The sequence below is a fragment of the Blennius ocellaris genome (genome assembly GCF_963422515.1).
Source record: "Blennius ocellaris genome assembly, chromosome: 22".
In the NCBI taxonomy this organism is placed as follows: Eukaryota; Metazoa; Chordata; class Actinopteri; order Blenniiformes; family Blenniidae; genus Blennius; species Blennius ocellaris.
The window spans coordinates 11,088,670-11,106,672 of record NC_137671.1 but is presented as its reverse complement, the minus strand read 5'-3'; the positions used below and the strand labels follow the sequence as shown (position 1 = coordinate 11,106,672).

Here is an 18,003-nt window from a genome sequence, read left to right as displayed (position 1 = left end):
ATGGCGGACGGTGTGGATCACATCGATATCTACGCCGACGTAGAGGAGGAATTCAACCAGGTACCTTATCTGATTTCACCACACTTGGCCCATCTCCGCTATTATTTGCGAATAGAGGGGGAAACAACTTTATTGACGTTTCAGCGGGTCGTAGGAGCTTTCTGTTGGCTAAACATCGCTTCATGAGGACGGGCCTCCTCCACCGCCATGCTGCAAGCCTGCAGCCTCCGCTGTTACCTGCTCCTCATATCGAACGCGGCCTCACTTCTATGCAGGGGTTTAGAATCGGCATTCGGCACGCATTCGTGTGTATGGTGCTTATTTGCTTGCTATAAAAGGGGGTTTCGTGTTGCCCGGCGCAGTTTGTGGCCTTGCCGTAGCCGCCTGTGGCGGGAGAGCGAAACAAACAAACGCAGCTGTGGGAGCTAGCTGCTCCGTGCTAACCTCTCCGCAACACTCGATGATCATTCTGGTTATAAAGTGGCTTATTCTACGGGCTTACCGAAGAAAACTTTGCGCTTAGTTCACGTTTTCCAAAACAACGTGGTCCGTATCGTGTGTTTGTGATGAGAAGCGAGTTATTGATTTATTGTGTTTTGCTAGATGTAGCATTGATGTCTTCCTACACACTCACACACACACACACACACACCCCTTTTGTCAACTTGTATGCGGATCATTTGCTACAAGCACAGTATTGTTGGGGGGGGGGGAAACCCGTCAAACTCTGTTCAACCATTGTTAAGACACATCCAGCTGCTTATCAAATAGTTTAAGATGGGTGTGTTTTTTTTAATGTCTTTGACAGAAATGATCATGCTTTAATAAACCTTTTTACATGGTCAGAGGTTTACAGTGCGAGGAAAACTCGCAATCTGGCAGCAAAACATTTATTAATGTGTCAGAAGACTTCAATTTGTTTGTAGTTAAGATTCTTCGTATGCAACAGTTCAACATCATTCCAAATGAGGTGGCCCTTCAGTGTGAAGACCATTGCTTCCCAGTATTTTCGTCCCTTACAGCAGCTCCCTGTTCTCATCACTTTCTTCACCAATGTTGATTAACTAAGATCATTACGATTCTCATAACACATTCGTTTGGCTTTTTCCCCCATCTGAAAGCATCTTCATTTACCAATTGGTGCAAAATAATTTGCTTTCAAAAGATCGAGTTCAGAGAAGTCATTGGATCTAAGTGAGGGAAACGCATCTTCGTCTTGCTGGATCCTGTGAGCAAATTCTGGAAGTATATTTAAGAGCATGCCAAGGTCCATTGCTTTAGTTATAAGATTAACATTTTACCAAACCCTCACTTGTTAAACTTTGTTCCCAAGACCATCAAATGTTGTTTTGAGCAGAGCTTCTTTGGCTCACGTGATTCGACACGGTACAACCTGCTCCACCAGCAATGTGATTATATTCCAGTCGCCATTGTTGTCTGGAATGTGTTTTATTCATTTGAAGGTATTTTTCACAGCGAGTAGCATAATTCAATCTGCAGTGTATGAAAATAATGTAAAGGGCATGGTTAATGACAGCCAAATGTGCTGTGTGATTCTTCGTCTCTGAAAATGAGATGTTGCAACAGGTGATGTCAATGTGTGCTTTTAAAGCTGTAGAAGAAATAAAAAAAATCATATACAGCTTTTTGAAGATGAATATTTATTCAAGGATTGTTTAATCACGGTCTGTCTTGCACATTGTTGGGACTGCTTGCCGGTTCTGCGTGTGGATTAACAGATCGCTGTTGCGTTTTCACAACAGGAAGCCGACTATCCCGTTCACGATCAGATCGACCTGTACGATGATGTAATATCGCCGTCGGCTAACAATGGCGATGCCCCAGAAGACCGCGACTACCTGGATGCTCTTCCTGCACCAGGTGGCTCGGAAGGGGGGAAAAGTGCCCCACCTAACGTGGTGTACACATATACCGGCAAAAGAATTGCCCTGTACATAGGAAACCTTACATGGGTATGTGTCACAATACATTTTTTTATGCCATTTGGGATGTAGATTCAGCGATGAAGGACTGCGCATGTCTCCATACTGATGTTGCTTTCTCCTGTTGCAGTGGACAACAGACGAGGACTTGACGGAGGCCATCCGGTCTATAGGCATCACAGACGTGTTGGAGATCAAGTTTTTTGAAAACAGAGCCAATGGCCAGTCAAAAGGGTGAGATCTTTGTGTGTGACGTTTTTATCATTGCATATTGACAGTAGAGAGTTGGATCGATTGCATAAGGATTTATTTGTGCCTGTATTTCTATAATGGGTTCATTGCAGCCGTAGTAAAGTATTCTTCTTTGAAAAGTCACGCTTTATTTGAATCTGGTGCCGTTTTACTCAGTCAGACATGCAGAATTACATTTCTCTCCAGTGGTTGCCAACGAAAGGTTGTTTGGTTTTTTTTTTGCACACATTTAATCATGTTTATGTTCTGCGTGTATTTTCCAGGTTCGCCCTGGTGTGTGTCGGCTCCGAAGGGTCCTCCAGAAAGTTAATGGAGCTGCTTTCAAAGAGGGAGCTCCACGGGCAGAATCCTATCGTCACACCGTGCAATAAACAGTCGCTGAGCCAGTTCGAGATGCAGTCACGTAAGAGTAAGTCGGAACAAGTGAGAACTTGGTTTCTGCATTTTAATCAACACTTCATGCCACCAAAATATTGCCAAGAATAGAGACTGGGGGAAAACATTGAATGTCTCCGTCTACTGGTCCTCCCGACAGGCACTCAGTCAGGCCAGATGTCTGGCGAAGGTAAAGCCGGGCCGCCCGGTGCTGGCCCGCGAGGCAGTTTCCCCATGGGGGGCCGAGGCAGGGGCAGGTTCCCCGGACCACCTGGGCCTGGAGGGGACCGTTTCCCAGGACCTGTGGGACCTGGAGGTCCACCGCCACACTTTCCTGGTTAGTTTGGTTCCCAGTAATCACTCTTCTTCTGGGGAGGGAAAGCTTGTTTTAATGGTTAATTTTAAAAAACGAAATCTTGAGTGTTTTACACTATGACTGAACTGCACGTTGAAACTGGAGGTAATTTCAGTTGTTGATATTAGAAGTTAAAAGTTTTAACTGTTTATTCATAATGATGAATTTGATATGCATATGCAATCTTAGTTATGTTTTTTTTTTTTTTTTTTTTTTCTTTAAGATTCATTTATCCAGTTTAAGCTGACCTCACTATGACATGTAAATTGTAATGTGTGTAGATCTGTCATAGCCGGCCACGGTCATGCTCTATCACGTCTCAGGTTTATGGGTCAGTGGAAGGTTGCTTTATAATTTTCAGCATTGTCATCCTATTTATTTGGGTTGTTTTTTTTGATGCAGCATATTGAAATAAGCATCACAGTGTGATCAATGTCTTGAGAAACTGAAGTTGGAGAAATTCAAAATCCCGCTTTCTGTCTGGCGTTGCTGCTCAGCCGGCAAAGTCCAGGCGTTGCTGCTACTAACACTTTGCATGGAATCAAGTCTACTCTGTTGAAGTTTTCATTTTTAAATTTTGTTGTCGTTTGTCTCTTGACAGGCTTCGTAGTATTTACATTTCCCCAAGCAGAGCTCTCAACCTTTGCATGTTCCCTCGTCTATTTGGTTTGTTCTTGGCCCCTCTTCTCCTCCTGTTGAAAAACATTCTCCTTTCTGCAAGTTTCTGCTCACTTGACATTTTCCAGCACCATTCCCTGACATGCATTCTGCTCAAAGCTTTATTTGGCAACAAACCCGCCTCAAACTCTGCTAATCTTGGATTGGCTGCATTGCATAAGCAGTAGAAGAGAATGGATTTGTGAACTTTTCTCTTCTTTTTTTCCTTCCACCCACTCCATTTAAGTGTTCTAGCCCTCCATGCCACTTCTTTTTTTTTCATCATCTTCTTTTGCTTAGTGGCTGGTGCCCTATGCTGCTGGGCTGTGACAGGCCTTCACATGAGACAGAGGTTTTCTGAAGGGAAGACTTATGATTGGTTTGCTTTCTTCCCCATTAGGCTCGGGGATGAGACCAGATCTGGTTAGGCACCAAGATGGCCCACTGATGGATATGGGTTTCAGTCCCTTCCCGCCCGGGGGCAGGAACGGGAGCTGGCGTGGCAGAGGTGAAACACCTCGATTGATCCAATTGTTATGATCGATTGCCTTTTTATGATAAACCCTCAGCTGTGGATTGGTAGGAGTTTTCATTGAAACCGTCCTGCAGACAGTTGGAAGATTTCCCCGAGTTCCCTGAACACTGTCTCCATCTCATTGTGGCCCCACACAAGGCCTGGAAAGGGAATTCAATTTATGTTTAATGTTTGTCATTTAAAGTGTTTTAACTACCTAAATATTTTTCCGCCAAATATATATGATATAAAACATTTTTTTTTTTAATCAGATCTTCATGACTCCCTGAGAGATTTTAACCAAAATCAGCTTAATGGTCCCCATTTTCAATTTTTTTTTCATGTGCTCTTCAGGAGAAACTTATCAGCAGAAAGCCATTTTCATTAAATGTTGAAAAAGCCAAAAGGCCTTGCGTTTTAACAAAGCTGTCGGAGCACTTTTCTCTGAGAGCGTTATCTCTTCATCTTTTCTGTTGCCTTTCATTTTTAGCATTGTGTTGTGGCCCGTTTCCACGTGTTGCTCTGTGTAGCTGTGGCTTGCCGTCATGTATCTGTGTCATTGTCCTCGCTTTGACCCGTCTCAATCAATAGCTCAAAGCCTCCATGTATGAAGGATACATGGGAAACACGGGCTACCTGTCACTAAAACCAGGGCCACAGATCGGCCGCATTCAAACGTTTGTTTTATAAATATGGAAAGCACCATTTCAATTACAAAACGTTGTCAATGTTTTCACTGAGATTGTCATTTCGCCATCGTATCCTGCAAAAGCCTGGAGAGTGCCTCGTGCTGCTGGAGAATTCTGAGTGACTTGGCTTATGTGCTTCTTTTGTCCCCTGTGTGTTTTTGCAGGTGGCTTGCAGGGTCCTCCACGCCCCCCTCCCGGTCCTCCTGGCCCCCCAGGCCCTCCCGGTCCTCCACCTCCTGGTCAGGGCCTCCCCCCTCCCTTATCTGGCCCCCCCAGTCGTGGCGACAGGCCGCCTCCCCCTGTCCTCTTCCCCGGTCAGTTTGGCCAGCCACCATTGGGACCTCTCCCCCCGGGGCCCCCGCCTCCAGGGTATGGCCCTCCTCCAGGCCCCCCACCTCCACAGCAGGGCCCCCCACCTCCAGGACCCTTTCCCCCACGTCCCCCAGGCCCTATTGGTCCCCCAATGGGTTTGGCTCCTCCTCCACATATGCCAGGGCCTCCACCAGGCGGCCCACCACCAGCCCCTCATGTAAACCCTGCTTTCTTCCCCCCACCTGGCAACAACAACATGCCCCCCAACGACAGCCGAGGACCCCCAGGACCAAACGACCCATACGGACGCCCACCACCGTATGAGAGGGACTACGGGCCTGGAGGCCGGTAAGAATAAAGTGCTCAGTGTGTCCGTCTGCGCAAAGAGGCTTTTGAATGTGGACTTAATTACCGGTGTTTGACATCGCAAACAAATTAAAGTATTGAATCTCATGATCTAGGGAGATGGAGGCGTCGCGGACCCCTCTGAATGAGGCCGAGTTTGAGGAGATCATGAACAGAAACAGAGCCATCTCCTCCAGCGCCATATCTCGGGCGGTTTCCGACGCCAGTGCAGGTAACGGTGACTGTGATGAAAAGACGATAAATAATTGTTTCGATTTTACCGACATTTCTCCAACCTTGTTCTCTCTCTCTTCAGCCGACTACGGCAGCGCGATAGAGACTTTGGTGACCGCCATCAGTCTAATTAAGCAGTCCAAAGTGTCTGCGGACGACCGCTGTAAAGTCCTCATCAGCTCCCTGCAGGATTGCCTTCATGGCATCGAGTCAAAAAGCTACGGCTCTGCTTCCAGGTACATTGAACACACAAGAGCTGCCAGATGCATCACAAATGTGTCGCCATGGCGACAACATTCACATTATAGTCAAGGACAGTTGTCCTAGATTGTGTCATATTTCATGTACTTTATGCGTGGTGGCAACGGGGCAGAGGTCCGACACACCAGCTCTGCGCGATTTTAAACTATTTTGTTTGTATCGTCTTTCTTTCAAAGGGGAGTTTTCCCTCTTCAGGTGTCATTTGAAAAACCATTTTGCGTCTCCGTTCCTGCTAGGCGAGAGCGCTCCAGGGAACGCGACCAAAGCCGCTCCCGGGAAAAGAGCCGGCGACACAAGTCCCGCAGCCGCGACAGGCACGAGGACTACTACAGAGAACGCAGCCGTGAGCGGGACCGCCACCGCGAGAGGGACCGAGACCGAGACCGGGAGAGAGAGAGGGAGCGAGAGTACCGACACCGCTAGCGGGGAAAGCAGGTATGTTCAGCTACAGTGTTCTATCTTTCATTCTCCATTTCTTTCGAGGTCAAGACCGGGCCAGGCGGGTAGCGACGGAAGGAAGCACCAGTAAAGAGATTTGGAATTTTCATTTCCTCCTTTTCTTCTCTGTGGGAGGCCTTAGTTTTAATCCATCCAAGTTGAGATTAAATGATTTTGTCTCATTATTAGCTTCTTATCAGTCAATAATCATTAAATTAATAATGGTGCTGCAGGTGAGTAAACACATTTTAACAAATCCATATCACATCTCTCAGGCCTTTATTGTGTATATTGTATAAAATTGTACAACTGTTTTGTGTAAAAATTGTACCAACCGTATTTCTCGTTGAGAAAATGCTGACCGTCACTAAAAATGGACTTTGTGGGTGCGTTTGTGAATCTTGTGGTCAACAAATTTTAGAAGCTAGTAAATGACAAAGTTCCATTGATCTCTTTGTATATTCGCAATCTTGAATTGCATAATAAATTCTCTAGAATCGTGCCTACGTATGCATGAGCAGAACAAAACACAAATCCGATGCATGCACACTTCTGTCTGTATGTGTGGAGATTATGCAGTGTATACGTGCCTGTAAAACCCACATGTATTCCTCAAATATCCATTATTTCTAAACTTGTCTTGTATGTAAATGTGATTGTCAGGATTGAGGATTTTACCAGCAGCTGTAGCCACTGAATCACATTTTGACAATTTTTCTAGCCTTAATGTCAAACTCGAGCTTTCAATTTCCATTCCATGACGTGCCTTTACATCCTACTGTCTGTTGAGTGTGTTTGTCAGTGTACCTGTACTGATAGCCCCTGCAGTTATTCATGGCATTTGCTGTTGATTCATTCTTGCAGTATTTAGCCGAAACTCAGTATTTATTAAGGTCTGTCTGTTCAGGTTGGCTTGTACTTGTTACAGGAAAAAATCTGCTATGCTGAACTTGTCAATAGCAAACCAGTCTAAACTTTACAAATGTTCCATTCACAGTAATATATTTGTCATTTAATGCTTAGAAAGAGGTGAACGGTAATTTACAAGCAATTATCGATGATGATGTGATACTTTTGGACATTGTGATTGTGCCTCATCTGCATGTGAGTATTATCACCTGATACTGTACTGTACATGTCTTTTTTTAAAGAGCTGCTTTGAATTATTCCACCTCAGTTAAGACTTTGAGGTGATGTGGAGAAAATAAACATGCCACTGTCCCTTTTTAAGATATTGTTCAGAGACGTAGCTGTTAGTGCCGGTGCCACCAGTGATGAGGCAAAGTTTCAGGATAAAACTTTGATTGATTGTGGCCTTGAAACGGTTTGTAACATGCTTGTAATCAGAATTTGTTTGCATGGTTTACCATTGAATAATAAAATGAAACATCCTTCATGTGTAATTATCAACAGAAACAGACACTTGAGCTCCTGGTTTCTAAAAGAGGAAAGTTTACTGATCCTGCAGAGCCACATTTGTGTTTTCTTTCAATAACATTTACAGCTCGTCGTTATTCCAAACTCACTTTCCAGTTTGCAGCAGCCACAGGCAACGGGTGAAGCTTCGTCTACATTTGAGTACTTTTATACCGGCCAGGTCCAGAGTAATGGAGGAATACACACCGTGCTGGTGGGGATATTTTTGCGGATCCCAAACTAAATTTGAACCAAACATTTCACAGCTGTATATATATTTACATGTGCAATCATTGAATTGGACTATTGTCTTTGTCTTCGTATATACACGGGAGTTTAACCAGCTTAATTGTTGAGGTCGTGTAGTTCCTGAGATTATAGGTGACTGTAGGCGCACTGAGGTCGTCAGTATTTGGACCATTTTTGATTCACCTTCAGCCTCATAGTAAATATTCAGCAGGGGCTATAGTGTGTATCTGTACCCATCCAAATGGGAACTCTACTCGAGAGTCGCAGTTTTGGGTTCCCGTTTGTCGATTCAGGATCTGACATGGAGCTCGAGCACAGAACATTTTGAACTGGTCCAGCCCCACTGGTTTCAGTCTTTTCCGGCATGTGTATTAAAAAAAAAAAAACAATCACATTATCTGGGTGTGTCAGTCCCAGATCGTCATGAGACAGGTTAGTTTTAACTACTGGCGTGTTGATGCAATAGTAATGTTTCAAAGGATCAGAAGTAATTTCCACATGTTATTGTGAGAGAACACAAACGACCCTTGTAAAGCTCTGCAGAACTTAGAAACACTGAATACAGTATAATATTTGTGAAAGTGTAAAATACAACATTATGCTGTAAATGTCTATTTTGACCATGTAAATGTCTGAAAGCTTTGATTTCATGCTTGTCACACAACACTGATCAACGCAGTTTGTAGCCTCAGTGAGGTGAAATATAAAACTTCAGTCTTGTCATTTGAAATAATTGACAATCATGCATGATCATGCATGTGACTGACTTATAGTACTTTGTGTTTTTCTGGCTGTTTTGATGTTGGATCGTACTATTGAAGGGTCGTAGATAGATTCTATCTGAAACTTCTTGCTGCCACATTGTATGTACCAGATATTCTGATACACTTTAATTGGTGTGTTGTTGATGAATACGCTGAGGCTAATTTTCAGAGATTTGCTGGTGTTTGTGAAGGATTCTCAGTGTTGAGCTCTGTCAAGAATCTTGTAATCCTTTGTGGCGCGATGTGGCGTCACATAAGCTTGTGTAAATCTTGGGGGGCTGCAGTTCAAATGATGCATGAACAATTCTGTGTTGTTCTCATGTTTGGTTTACAGACACAACCTTGGCAGTGAAGTGTTTTTGGTCGTATTCATGGACACTTCAGCATCTCTATGCAGTTGTGCCTCACTTCAAATTTATCCTCAAACTAAAAATGAACTTCCAGATCAAATATCCCCAATTGTTTTTGCTCCAAGCATCCTAATTAGTTTCTCTTATTTTCTTTAGTTTTTGCAGGTTTAACTTGTAGAGTTGCTGAAGCAGGAAGAATATAGCAAAACACTGTCATATCTGGTGTCTGGTGAATTATGAGAAGTGGTGTTGAGCTTTTAGCCGTTTGCGCCAGCGGAGCTGTACTTTACGTACACAAAGTTTGACCTCACATCCACCGGGGATCTCTTCACAACAGATCGCATTGTTGTATATGAATGAAACTATTTGTATTTCACACATGGCGTACATCTGTTGTCCAGTTGTATCAATGTTAACGCATTTTTTGAAGTGGGTATTCTAAAACAGGCAATTTGTTGTACAAGAGATCCCCTGTGGGCACAAGGCTGAGGGCCTTGCCTGAATACATTTGTTCTGAATTCTGAGCCAAAGTACATGTGAACCGGAAGTGGGCTCAATCTTTATATCCCAATACGTCCATGTTCCACTGCCCCATGCCTTTGCTTTTAGTTTGTTGATGTGTTTTCACCGGGAAACGTTGAGAACCGAGTGCCACACATTTGCAGTGGTGGTGTGGCCCCCCTCTGTCATGTCCAGATATGCTTAACACTGTTTTATCTGTTCGTGTTGCCTCGTGAGCTTGCACCGAAATGATTTGTGTGTCTTGGGGATGTATGTATGTGTGTGTGTGGGGAAGGGGGGGGGTGGAGTCGCGGTGCCCTTTATCCATTTTAAAAACAAGCTATTTGCTCATGTCAAACCAGGGTCAAACAGACTTCTAAGTCGAGGTTAGCAGAAAGTTTTTATATACAGAATTTATAAAGAACTAAAACTGTCCCAAGAGTCTCATAAAGCAACGATTACCGCATTGGTTTCAATATAAGATTATGAGATGCCCCCTTACACCAAAAGTCATGCTTTAAAAAGGTTTTGCAGGGGGGGGGGGAAATGCTGTTTTCCGTTAGTTCTGAATTAATTTCCAAAACAAACTGGGCGATTGTGTAACAACCAGCTTAACATCAATAAATAGATGATATATTTCTGTGCCACCACTGAGTTGGAGTCCTAGTGAAGCGTATCGAGCCTCTCTTGGTCGTTGAATGTGAAAGTAATTGACGGCTTGTCGGGCTGATTTGTGGCTGAGCATAAATAATCGTGTTTCATGAACGTTTTTGACCCTGGTTTGACTCTGACCTGTACCGACTGATGCTCTGCTGCATATTTCAATGTTTTATATGAGCCCTAGTCTCCTATAATTACCAAATCCTCAGTGGTTTGCCCTGAAGTTCAGACATGGTTTTACCCACTTCACATGAAACAATAGTGTAAAAAGCAGCACCAATGAGTTGACGTGTAAAATATGGCCATTGTCAGAAATTGTGTTAATCTGCTGCAGTGCACCTTGTAACGCCCCCTACAGTATGAACCCTGTAAGATCACCTGTACTCACTTGACTTTTTGATGTAGTGCCCTGGATTGTTTGGCGTCATTGCACCAAAGTAGAGCCAAATATTTCCTCCTCTTGACCAATAATTTAAACTTTTGAAGTGACTTTCTGTGTCCAGATTTTTTGTAATTTCAGAAATGTCAGTTTTCTGTCTGCTTAATGAAAAGATGAGCTCTCCTTGGTAATACGTTGACGTCTCATTGCTTCAAGTGGTAGCATTTCCACTTTTATGTACCTTGCATGCTGGACTTATCGGACATGTGTCATCAGCTCAAGTTATCACATTTTTTATGACTGTTAATGTTTAAAGTCCTCATAGTTTGATTTGCTCCAGAGCTGTTTGTGTCCCTCGTGTCGTAACTTTCCAGAAAAATGTTGTTGCCTATTTGTACTGTTTGTGAACTAATTTCTACAAAAACCTGTTTGGTAGTAAAATGATAAGCTAAGCTGTGATTTCAAACTTTTACCAAAGAAGCAAACGTTATAGCTCTTTACTGGAAGTCAGGATAGTGTGAAGCCGATTCCTCAGTCTACATAGGGTTGTTATATTTATATATTTCACAGGAAGAGATTAAGATAACATTACGTAAACCATTGATTGAGAAAACTTGTCATTATCTTGGCTGTTGCAACTGTGTTGCTTAATTTAACTTTCATTGAACACTCAACACTGACAAATCTGTAAGAAAAAAAGTTTATTTACATTCTATGAATGCATTTCACTTGTATGTCAACAAAAACTACTTGTAATACGAATTATGAAACATTTTACAAAATTTCAGTGATTTTGAGGGAAGAACCTTTCAAGTTGTTCAGCCATATTTTGATGTGCGTGTGTGTATAAATAGTTTAACTTGAGTGCTTTTAAGGACCCCATGAAACAATGTGAGATATTTGTGTAATTGTTCCAAATAGAGGAGAGTGTGTAATAGATTTCATTTGACATTTTGATTTGTTGGTGCATGCAGACCTGCATCACAGTCACGTGTTTATCGGATACAGAGCTGTCTGACGTGTGGGAGAGTAAAAGGAGGAATCAAATGTGAAAAATAGAAACATCTTTGAACGTCGCGTTGGTAAATATTTGACAATGAACCATCAGAAATGGAAAAGCACAAACTGTTGAGCTGTATGTGTCATGGGGTCTTTAAGCAGTTGAACTTTGCATGCCATGTCTGTGTCTGTGCGAGGGTTGGGGGAAAGCTACATTTTCTTCCTCTGCATTGTTGGAGGTTTTGTGATTTTTATTTTATTTTGTCCCCACGCCACTTGACTCCGGTGGCAATAAAACTAAAAGACCCGAACAAACCCATGACGGTGGTTTGAACCCAGCCCTGGCGTCCACTCTGTCTGTGTAGTGTTAGAGGTTTACTGCTGAGTGGGGGGAGTGTTCACACTGGCCCGAGACCAAACTCCACCCTTCGTTTTGACACCTTGCAGCTCACGAGGATCAAGGATGGATGGATGGAAGGAAAAGGAGGAGCCGCTCCCTGCCCATCCTGCATGACTGGACAGGATTGCAACCAACATCTCCTGCTCCACCCCCTCCATTTCTCCTCTCCTCTCCTTCTCCACCCATCCTTCTCTCTTGTTTGTTGTCCGCCTGACTTAAGAGCAGTGGATGGACGACCCTGACCTGTGTAAGGCTCTGATATCCAAACATCTATACTCCTGGTAACTAAAGATGAGAGTATATCTTTCCGAACACCTTTTTATTTTTATGCCGTTTTATTTGACATCAAGAAAAAGTCAGTGTGAAGCTTTTTTTTTTTTTTTTTTTTCTTTTTCTTTTTCTTTTTTGAAATGAAATAAAATGGCCCGCACGATCCCCCCCCATCAATAGAAGACAAATGTTACATCCCGTTTGTTTTTTATTTCTCCTTGGCTCGCTGTGCTGTGTATATTCAGTTTAGAGATCAGTTTTTATAGGACACGTGTCGGAAGTCTTTTCCCCAGCCCCCCCACTCATTCTCATTTATTCTGTTCATGGTTAGTATGTTTGTAAATGTCTCTGCTTTTTTGATTAAAAACTAGATGGTGTTGTAATAAAAATGTATACCGAGGTACACTCTGCATTTGGTGACTTCCTCCTCATGTTTGTTTCATTTATATTAAATGTATTTTTTTGGGATGACTGAATGTTTTTTTTTTCACATTGAATTTGTCAACTTCAGGATTTTATTTTAATTTTTTTAGTTCTTGTATGTTGTTGTAGTAGTACTACATTTTTTTTTTCTTTTTTTTTTTTTCCTTTTTTGATTTCTTTGTTTGTTTTGGTTACCGTATGGATCGGTGGGTTCAAGGTAAGATAAATGACACGAATGTACCTTGTTGGTGTCATTAGTTGAAATCCAGGCACCCCCCCCCTCCCAACAAAAAAAAAAACTCGGTGAGATGTGTGAATATGTACCGGAAATGCTTTGGACTGTTTTTGCACAGCTTCTGACCACATCCCATGAACCAAAAAGAAAAAGACGCTGCTGTTCACAATGTCATTACTCATTTGTATTTAATTGCACTGAATGATCCACACCAAAACTCTGCATACCAATTTTCTTTCTTTATGTGCGTCTGTCATGAGTAAAATGTGACTCAAAACCATCAGTCAAGCAGCCTTTTAAGGTAAAGCTCACTTTGAGGTGGTCAAGTGACAGTAAGACGTTTTTGTTTTGTTTGTATTTTTACACTTGAGCATGTTTTGATAGTGATATTTAAAAAAAAAGTGTCATCCACGTTGTCTGCTGTCAGGCTTCACAAGTGACATTTAAATTACAGATGAAGCCTGTACATTTAATGTTCAACATGTATAATGTTCGCCGCCATGCAATGCCCCTTTAAACCGGAGGCCTATCCTCAACGCCGTGCATGTCTGTACAGATACTCAGCAGTTTTATACGTCTTTTAACTTGTCGATTTTTAAAATAATGGGATGACCTTTTGTTGTTTTTAGTCTTTCACATCAAAATTTAAAGAAGCATCAGGTTTTTTATTGTGGGGGTGTTTTAGTGTCAGTCCTCCCAACTTTCTGCTTTTTCCATTTGTACCCCAAATTATTCTGGTTAAAGAGAAATAAAAAAAACCAATGCTGAATGTAACACAATAAGACACGACTGATAAACATTCACACTAACGGGTAACAGAGATGTTTGTTTAACCTCAGGCTTCTCTTAAAGGCAGCAATTTTCAAAGAGCGGTGGGACAGACCAGTTAGAAAATAAGCTTCAGTAGCAAAACATCAGTGTAAAACTGACATATTTCAAATTAAACTGATCTGAAAAGAATCTAAAGTCTTCTGTTATCTTTTGCAATTGACCCCAACAGTTGATATTGCTTTATAAGGTGTGTTTTAGCGAGTCCGGTATTAACCCAGATGGTGTTCAGGGGGTGGGGGTGCAATGTGACTCCAGCTCTGGTCGTCCTTCCACACTTTGAAAACTCCTGTCTTGTGGTATCTTCCATTCACACCGACAATGTATGTGGAGGGTTTTGATAGTGGTGTGATATTTTGAGGAAAATACCAGCGAATTTTGTTCATCTATTGTGTTGTGTCGTATAAATTGTCTCCAAAGGTATTTGGTGAAGCAAAAAGAAAACTTGACGGCATCTAAATATTTGTGCCCTTGTCAAGCTTCAGAAAGAGCTTCTTGGGTCAGTGTTGGTCCTATTACATCTGGAAATTGTTACACTGTAAATTTAATGTAATCAAGGTTATGTTTAAAAACTCTGGGACCTTTCCACTACAAGTCATTACAAAATTGTAAACTCAACGTGGCCTTTGAAAGTTTCCAAAATTCCTGCTGCTGATTTCATTCTGGCTGAATGTTCCTCTTCTCCTTTGAGTGGCAGGAAGCTTTAAAAGTACAATTTCTCAGGTAAATATGCTTTCTGTACGAGTCGAGTCTGTCAGATTGAAAGTGCGTGCAGGAGTTTTGAAGTCTGTTTTGTGCCAACTCCTCTCCACAGCACTTGCAGGTAAGTGTTTGCAGGTCTTCATGTGCAGCAAGTCCAGAGAAGAATCCGCTGCATCCACCAAGACATTACTGTGCACAAGCAGCTGGAAAGTATGCCCATTTGTATCTTCTAAAATGTAGTTTTTGATGCTTTGATTAATATTGGATCCCACCAACTTGAAATATTTTAAATGGTTAGATTCATTGAAGACTAAATATTTTCTGTCATATCAAACCAAATAACCCGAGGGAAAATATGAACTTTCCATACAAGGGTAAAATCTTGTCATAATTTTTTTAAATAGATTTCTTAAACATTACTCTGAGAAGGTGTGGGTCTAGAGTAAGATGCACTTTTATACATTTACAGTTTGATGGCTGACCATGATGTTTTGACACATTTGCTGCCAGAAGTATAAAAAAAAAAAAAAAAATCAAATAAAAGCTAACAATGAATTTTGGGTTTGTCTTTTCTTTAAACACGTTGGCAAGAAGTTGGCATGTCTTCCAATTGTATTCTACAGAAATTAGATGTATTTTTCTTGTTACTTGTGCAATGGAAAGCGCTGTTGACTCATTGTAAGAAAGTAGTATTCAAAAATGGCCAGGGAGTTTCTCTGTGGGGTTTGTATGTTTTCCCTGTGTGTGAATTGGTGTCTTCCCACAATCTAAAAGACATGCATAAGAAGTAAATTGCTCCCAGACTGTTTGCCCTGTGATGGGTTGGCGACCTGCCCAGGGTGTATCCATACCCTCGCCCATAGCTGGGGATTAGCTCCAGCATCTCACAACCATTTATGTTCAAAATAAAGCAAACAAGAGCTGTACAGGATAAATTGGTAAACAAGGTGGGGAGACGGTGGAGATGGCGTGCCTCTTAACTTCCCGATACATCAAATGTGATCCAGAGATAAGCCCACGTGCTCTTAATTCAAGCGAATTATCTGATTTTCAAAATATTAGTTGAAACAAATTCAAATGAAACGTGAATGATAAGTTAGTTTTATCACAATGCAAATAAATGAAGGCTTTTTCAATTCGTTACTGTTATTTTAACAGATTTCGAAATGAATCAGCTTAATGTCCGGTTCACATTGTCACGCGGAACCTTTGTTTCATCTGTCTGCGTTTCCTCCGGACCAACGGACCCTTCCGGTGCTTGTTAGTTATGGCGGTTCAAAAGCAGACACGTCTGTTTTATGATGATAAATGGCAGCATTAATATCTGCCTGGCGACTCGGGGGCACTGACAACATACTGTAGACTACTACAGCATAACTTTGGTTTCGCTTGCTGTACTATGTTTAAAAAGATGACTGAATTTGGTCCAGATTCCGGCGGACGCGTTAAGGTAACGGAACGTCACTATAGAACATATTTGTATTAACCCCGGAGGGAAATTCTTCGAATGTAACCGTGTTTATAATGTTTGGACACCATGTAAGACATCCTGCAATGATATGAGTAGCCGTCTCGAGACGAAGATCCAGAGAACGTGTATGTATGTAGTCGTTTGGGTCATCGGTGTAACAAGCTAAACATTTCCCTTCGTTGCCTCTTGTATTTGTTGTGTGCAGGGAGTTACTATTGTGAAGCCCATCGTGTTTGGAAATGTTGCCCGGTACTTCGGGAAGAAGAGGGAGGAGGATGGACACACACATCAGTGGTCTGTGTATGTGAAGCCATACAGAAATGAGGTATGATATTTAAACTTCAGCTGGATTTCTTTTTCTTGATTTTGTACGTAAATTATTATTGGTTTGTTGTTTTGTTTTTTTGTCCAGGATATGTCTGCATATGTGAAGAAGATCCAGTTCAAGCTACACGAAAGCTACGGTAACCCTCTGAGAGGTGGGTTTGCTGTTTTGGATGTTTAATATTCTATCAGTAAATCTGATTTGTATTTAGGACAGACTATTCAAAGCTAGTGACTGCAATTAATAACTTTCTGACATGTTTAAAATTATCGCCATGGCCTGGCAAGTTGATCTTTTTGGAAATGGGTATAGGGGCTGTGTATGGCCCCACAGCCTTGAAATTGTTGTTTAAAGACTTCACTGTGATATAATGTAAGACAAATGCATCTTATCTGCATTGAAACACTGCACACATGAGATATTTTTCAGAATAAAGTACATTACACAGGAAAGTGTTGTCTTGTGCATGGTTTTGTTCACATGTATAACTACATTGTGTCAATGTTTGGGTTTTTTTCCTTCCAGTGGTTACCAAGCCTCCATATGAGATTACAGAGACGGGCTGGGGAGAATTTGAGATCACCGTCAAGATCTTCTTCATTGATCCCAATGAGAGACCCGTAAGAGCTACAAATGGACTCAGTCTTTCTAAGCAACATGCTGCAGCTTTGCTACGGAAATGTTTTAGAATTCATTTGAGCTACTTGGTGTAATTGTTAGCGTGTGGTGACGTGTAAGTAGGATTTAGTTGGGCGGGGCCCTGTGTGTTTTGCAGGTTACTCTCTATCACCTCTTGAAGCTGTTCCAGTCAGACTCCAGTGCCATGCCCAAGAAGACAGTTGTCTCTGAATTTTATGATGAAATGGTACTCTTCGACGGCATTCTTTTAAATGACAATTTATTATAATAATTATTTGTAAGTGACTGAAGTGCCTAACTGCTTTCTTTCCTGTGTAATTTCTAGATCTTTCAGGATCCCACAGCCATGATGCAGCAGCTGCTGACGACATCCAGACAGCTCACCCTAGGAGCGTACAAGCATGAGACGGAGTGTATGTAACCTAAAACCCTGAACAATGGGTGTTTAGAATGGAAATATTTACATCTTGTGTTTTGTTTTCCGTCCCTGCAGTCACTGAGCTGGAGCAGAGGACGAAAGAGAAAATGGAAGCAGCGAAGAAGAGAACCAGTCAAGAGATCACAGAGCTGAAGGACAAACTGAAAGCCAGTAGAGAAAACATCAACCACCTGAAGGCAGAGATCCGGAAGCTGGAGGAGGACGGAGACCACAAAGAGCACTGAAAGCGTGTGCAGGCTGACAAATGGACGTGTTGAACGTAACGAAGCACACCTCGTGATGCGTCACGCTTCTGCCTTTAGTCGTCGTAGTGATTCACTTTGAGATTTCTTTTTAGTTTGTTCAACATTTGGAACTCCTGTCAGCTGTCTCCATCAGGTGTCTTAGTACGATTCATAATAGGAGCTCCGTTGTACAACCGCCACCAGAAATGAACATTTCTCAAAAAGAAACCAGGATTTTCCTCCTTGAAAATCGCCTCTTTCACATGACATCTGAGAGGATGTTGCCAAATCAAACTCCTTATTTGTCATCGTTTTCTTTCTCTCTTTTTTTTGTTACTGGTGTTAAAACTTTTT

General features: G+C 42.0%; 2 protein-coding genes across 6 annotated transcripts; both read left to right on the top strand.

Moving 5' to 3' along the window:
- cpsf6 (cleavage and polyadenylation specific factor 6) lies at positions 1-15,031 on the top strand (the record flags this gene model as incomplete). Of its 5 annotated transcripts, none has more annotated exons than XM_080518302.1 (11): positions 1-60; positions 1,764-1,973; positions 2,074-2,177; positions 2,459-2,598; positions 2,731-2,907; positions 3,983-4,090; positions 4,950-5,445; positions 5,559-5,674; positions 5,759-5,912; positions 6,114-6,372; positions 12,141-15,031. In XM_080518302.1, the coding sequence occupies 10 exons, from the start codon at positions 1-3 to the stop codon at positions 6,358-6,360; spliced, it is 1,812 nt and encodes a 603-aa protein (XP_080374428.1). In that variant the 3' UTR covers positions 6,361-6,372; positions 12,141-15,031. The 5 variants fall into 5 exon arrangements, with proteins under 5 accessions (XP_080374428.1, XP_080374429.1, XP_080374427.1 ...); XM_080518303.1 differs by having other exon boundaries at positions 2,459-2,604; positions 6,174-6,372; XM_080518301.1 differs by having other exon boundaries at positions 2,459-2,604.
- A 794-nt stretch (positions 15,032-15,825) lies between these two features.
- Positions 15,826-17,983, top strand: yeats4 (YEATS domain containing 4). Its single transcript, XM_080517986.1, has 7 exons — positions 15,826-16,001; positions 16,228-16,347; positions 16,435-16,501; positions 16,873-16,967; positions 17,123-17,212; positions 17,312-17,399; positions 17,480-17,983. Exons 1-7 carry the CDS (start codon positions 15,951-15,953, stop codon positions 17,647-17,649), a joined length of 681 nt encoding a protein of 226 aa, XP_080374112.1. The 5' UTR covers positions 15,826-15,950; the 3' UTR covers positions 17,650-17,983.
- The last annotated feature ends 20 nt before the right edge of the window (positions 17,984-18,003 follow it).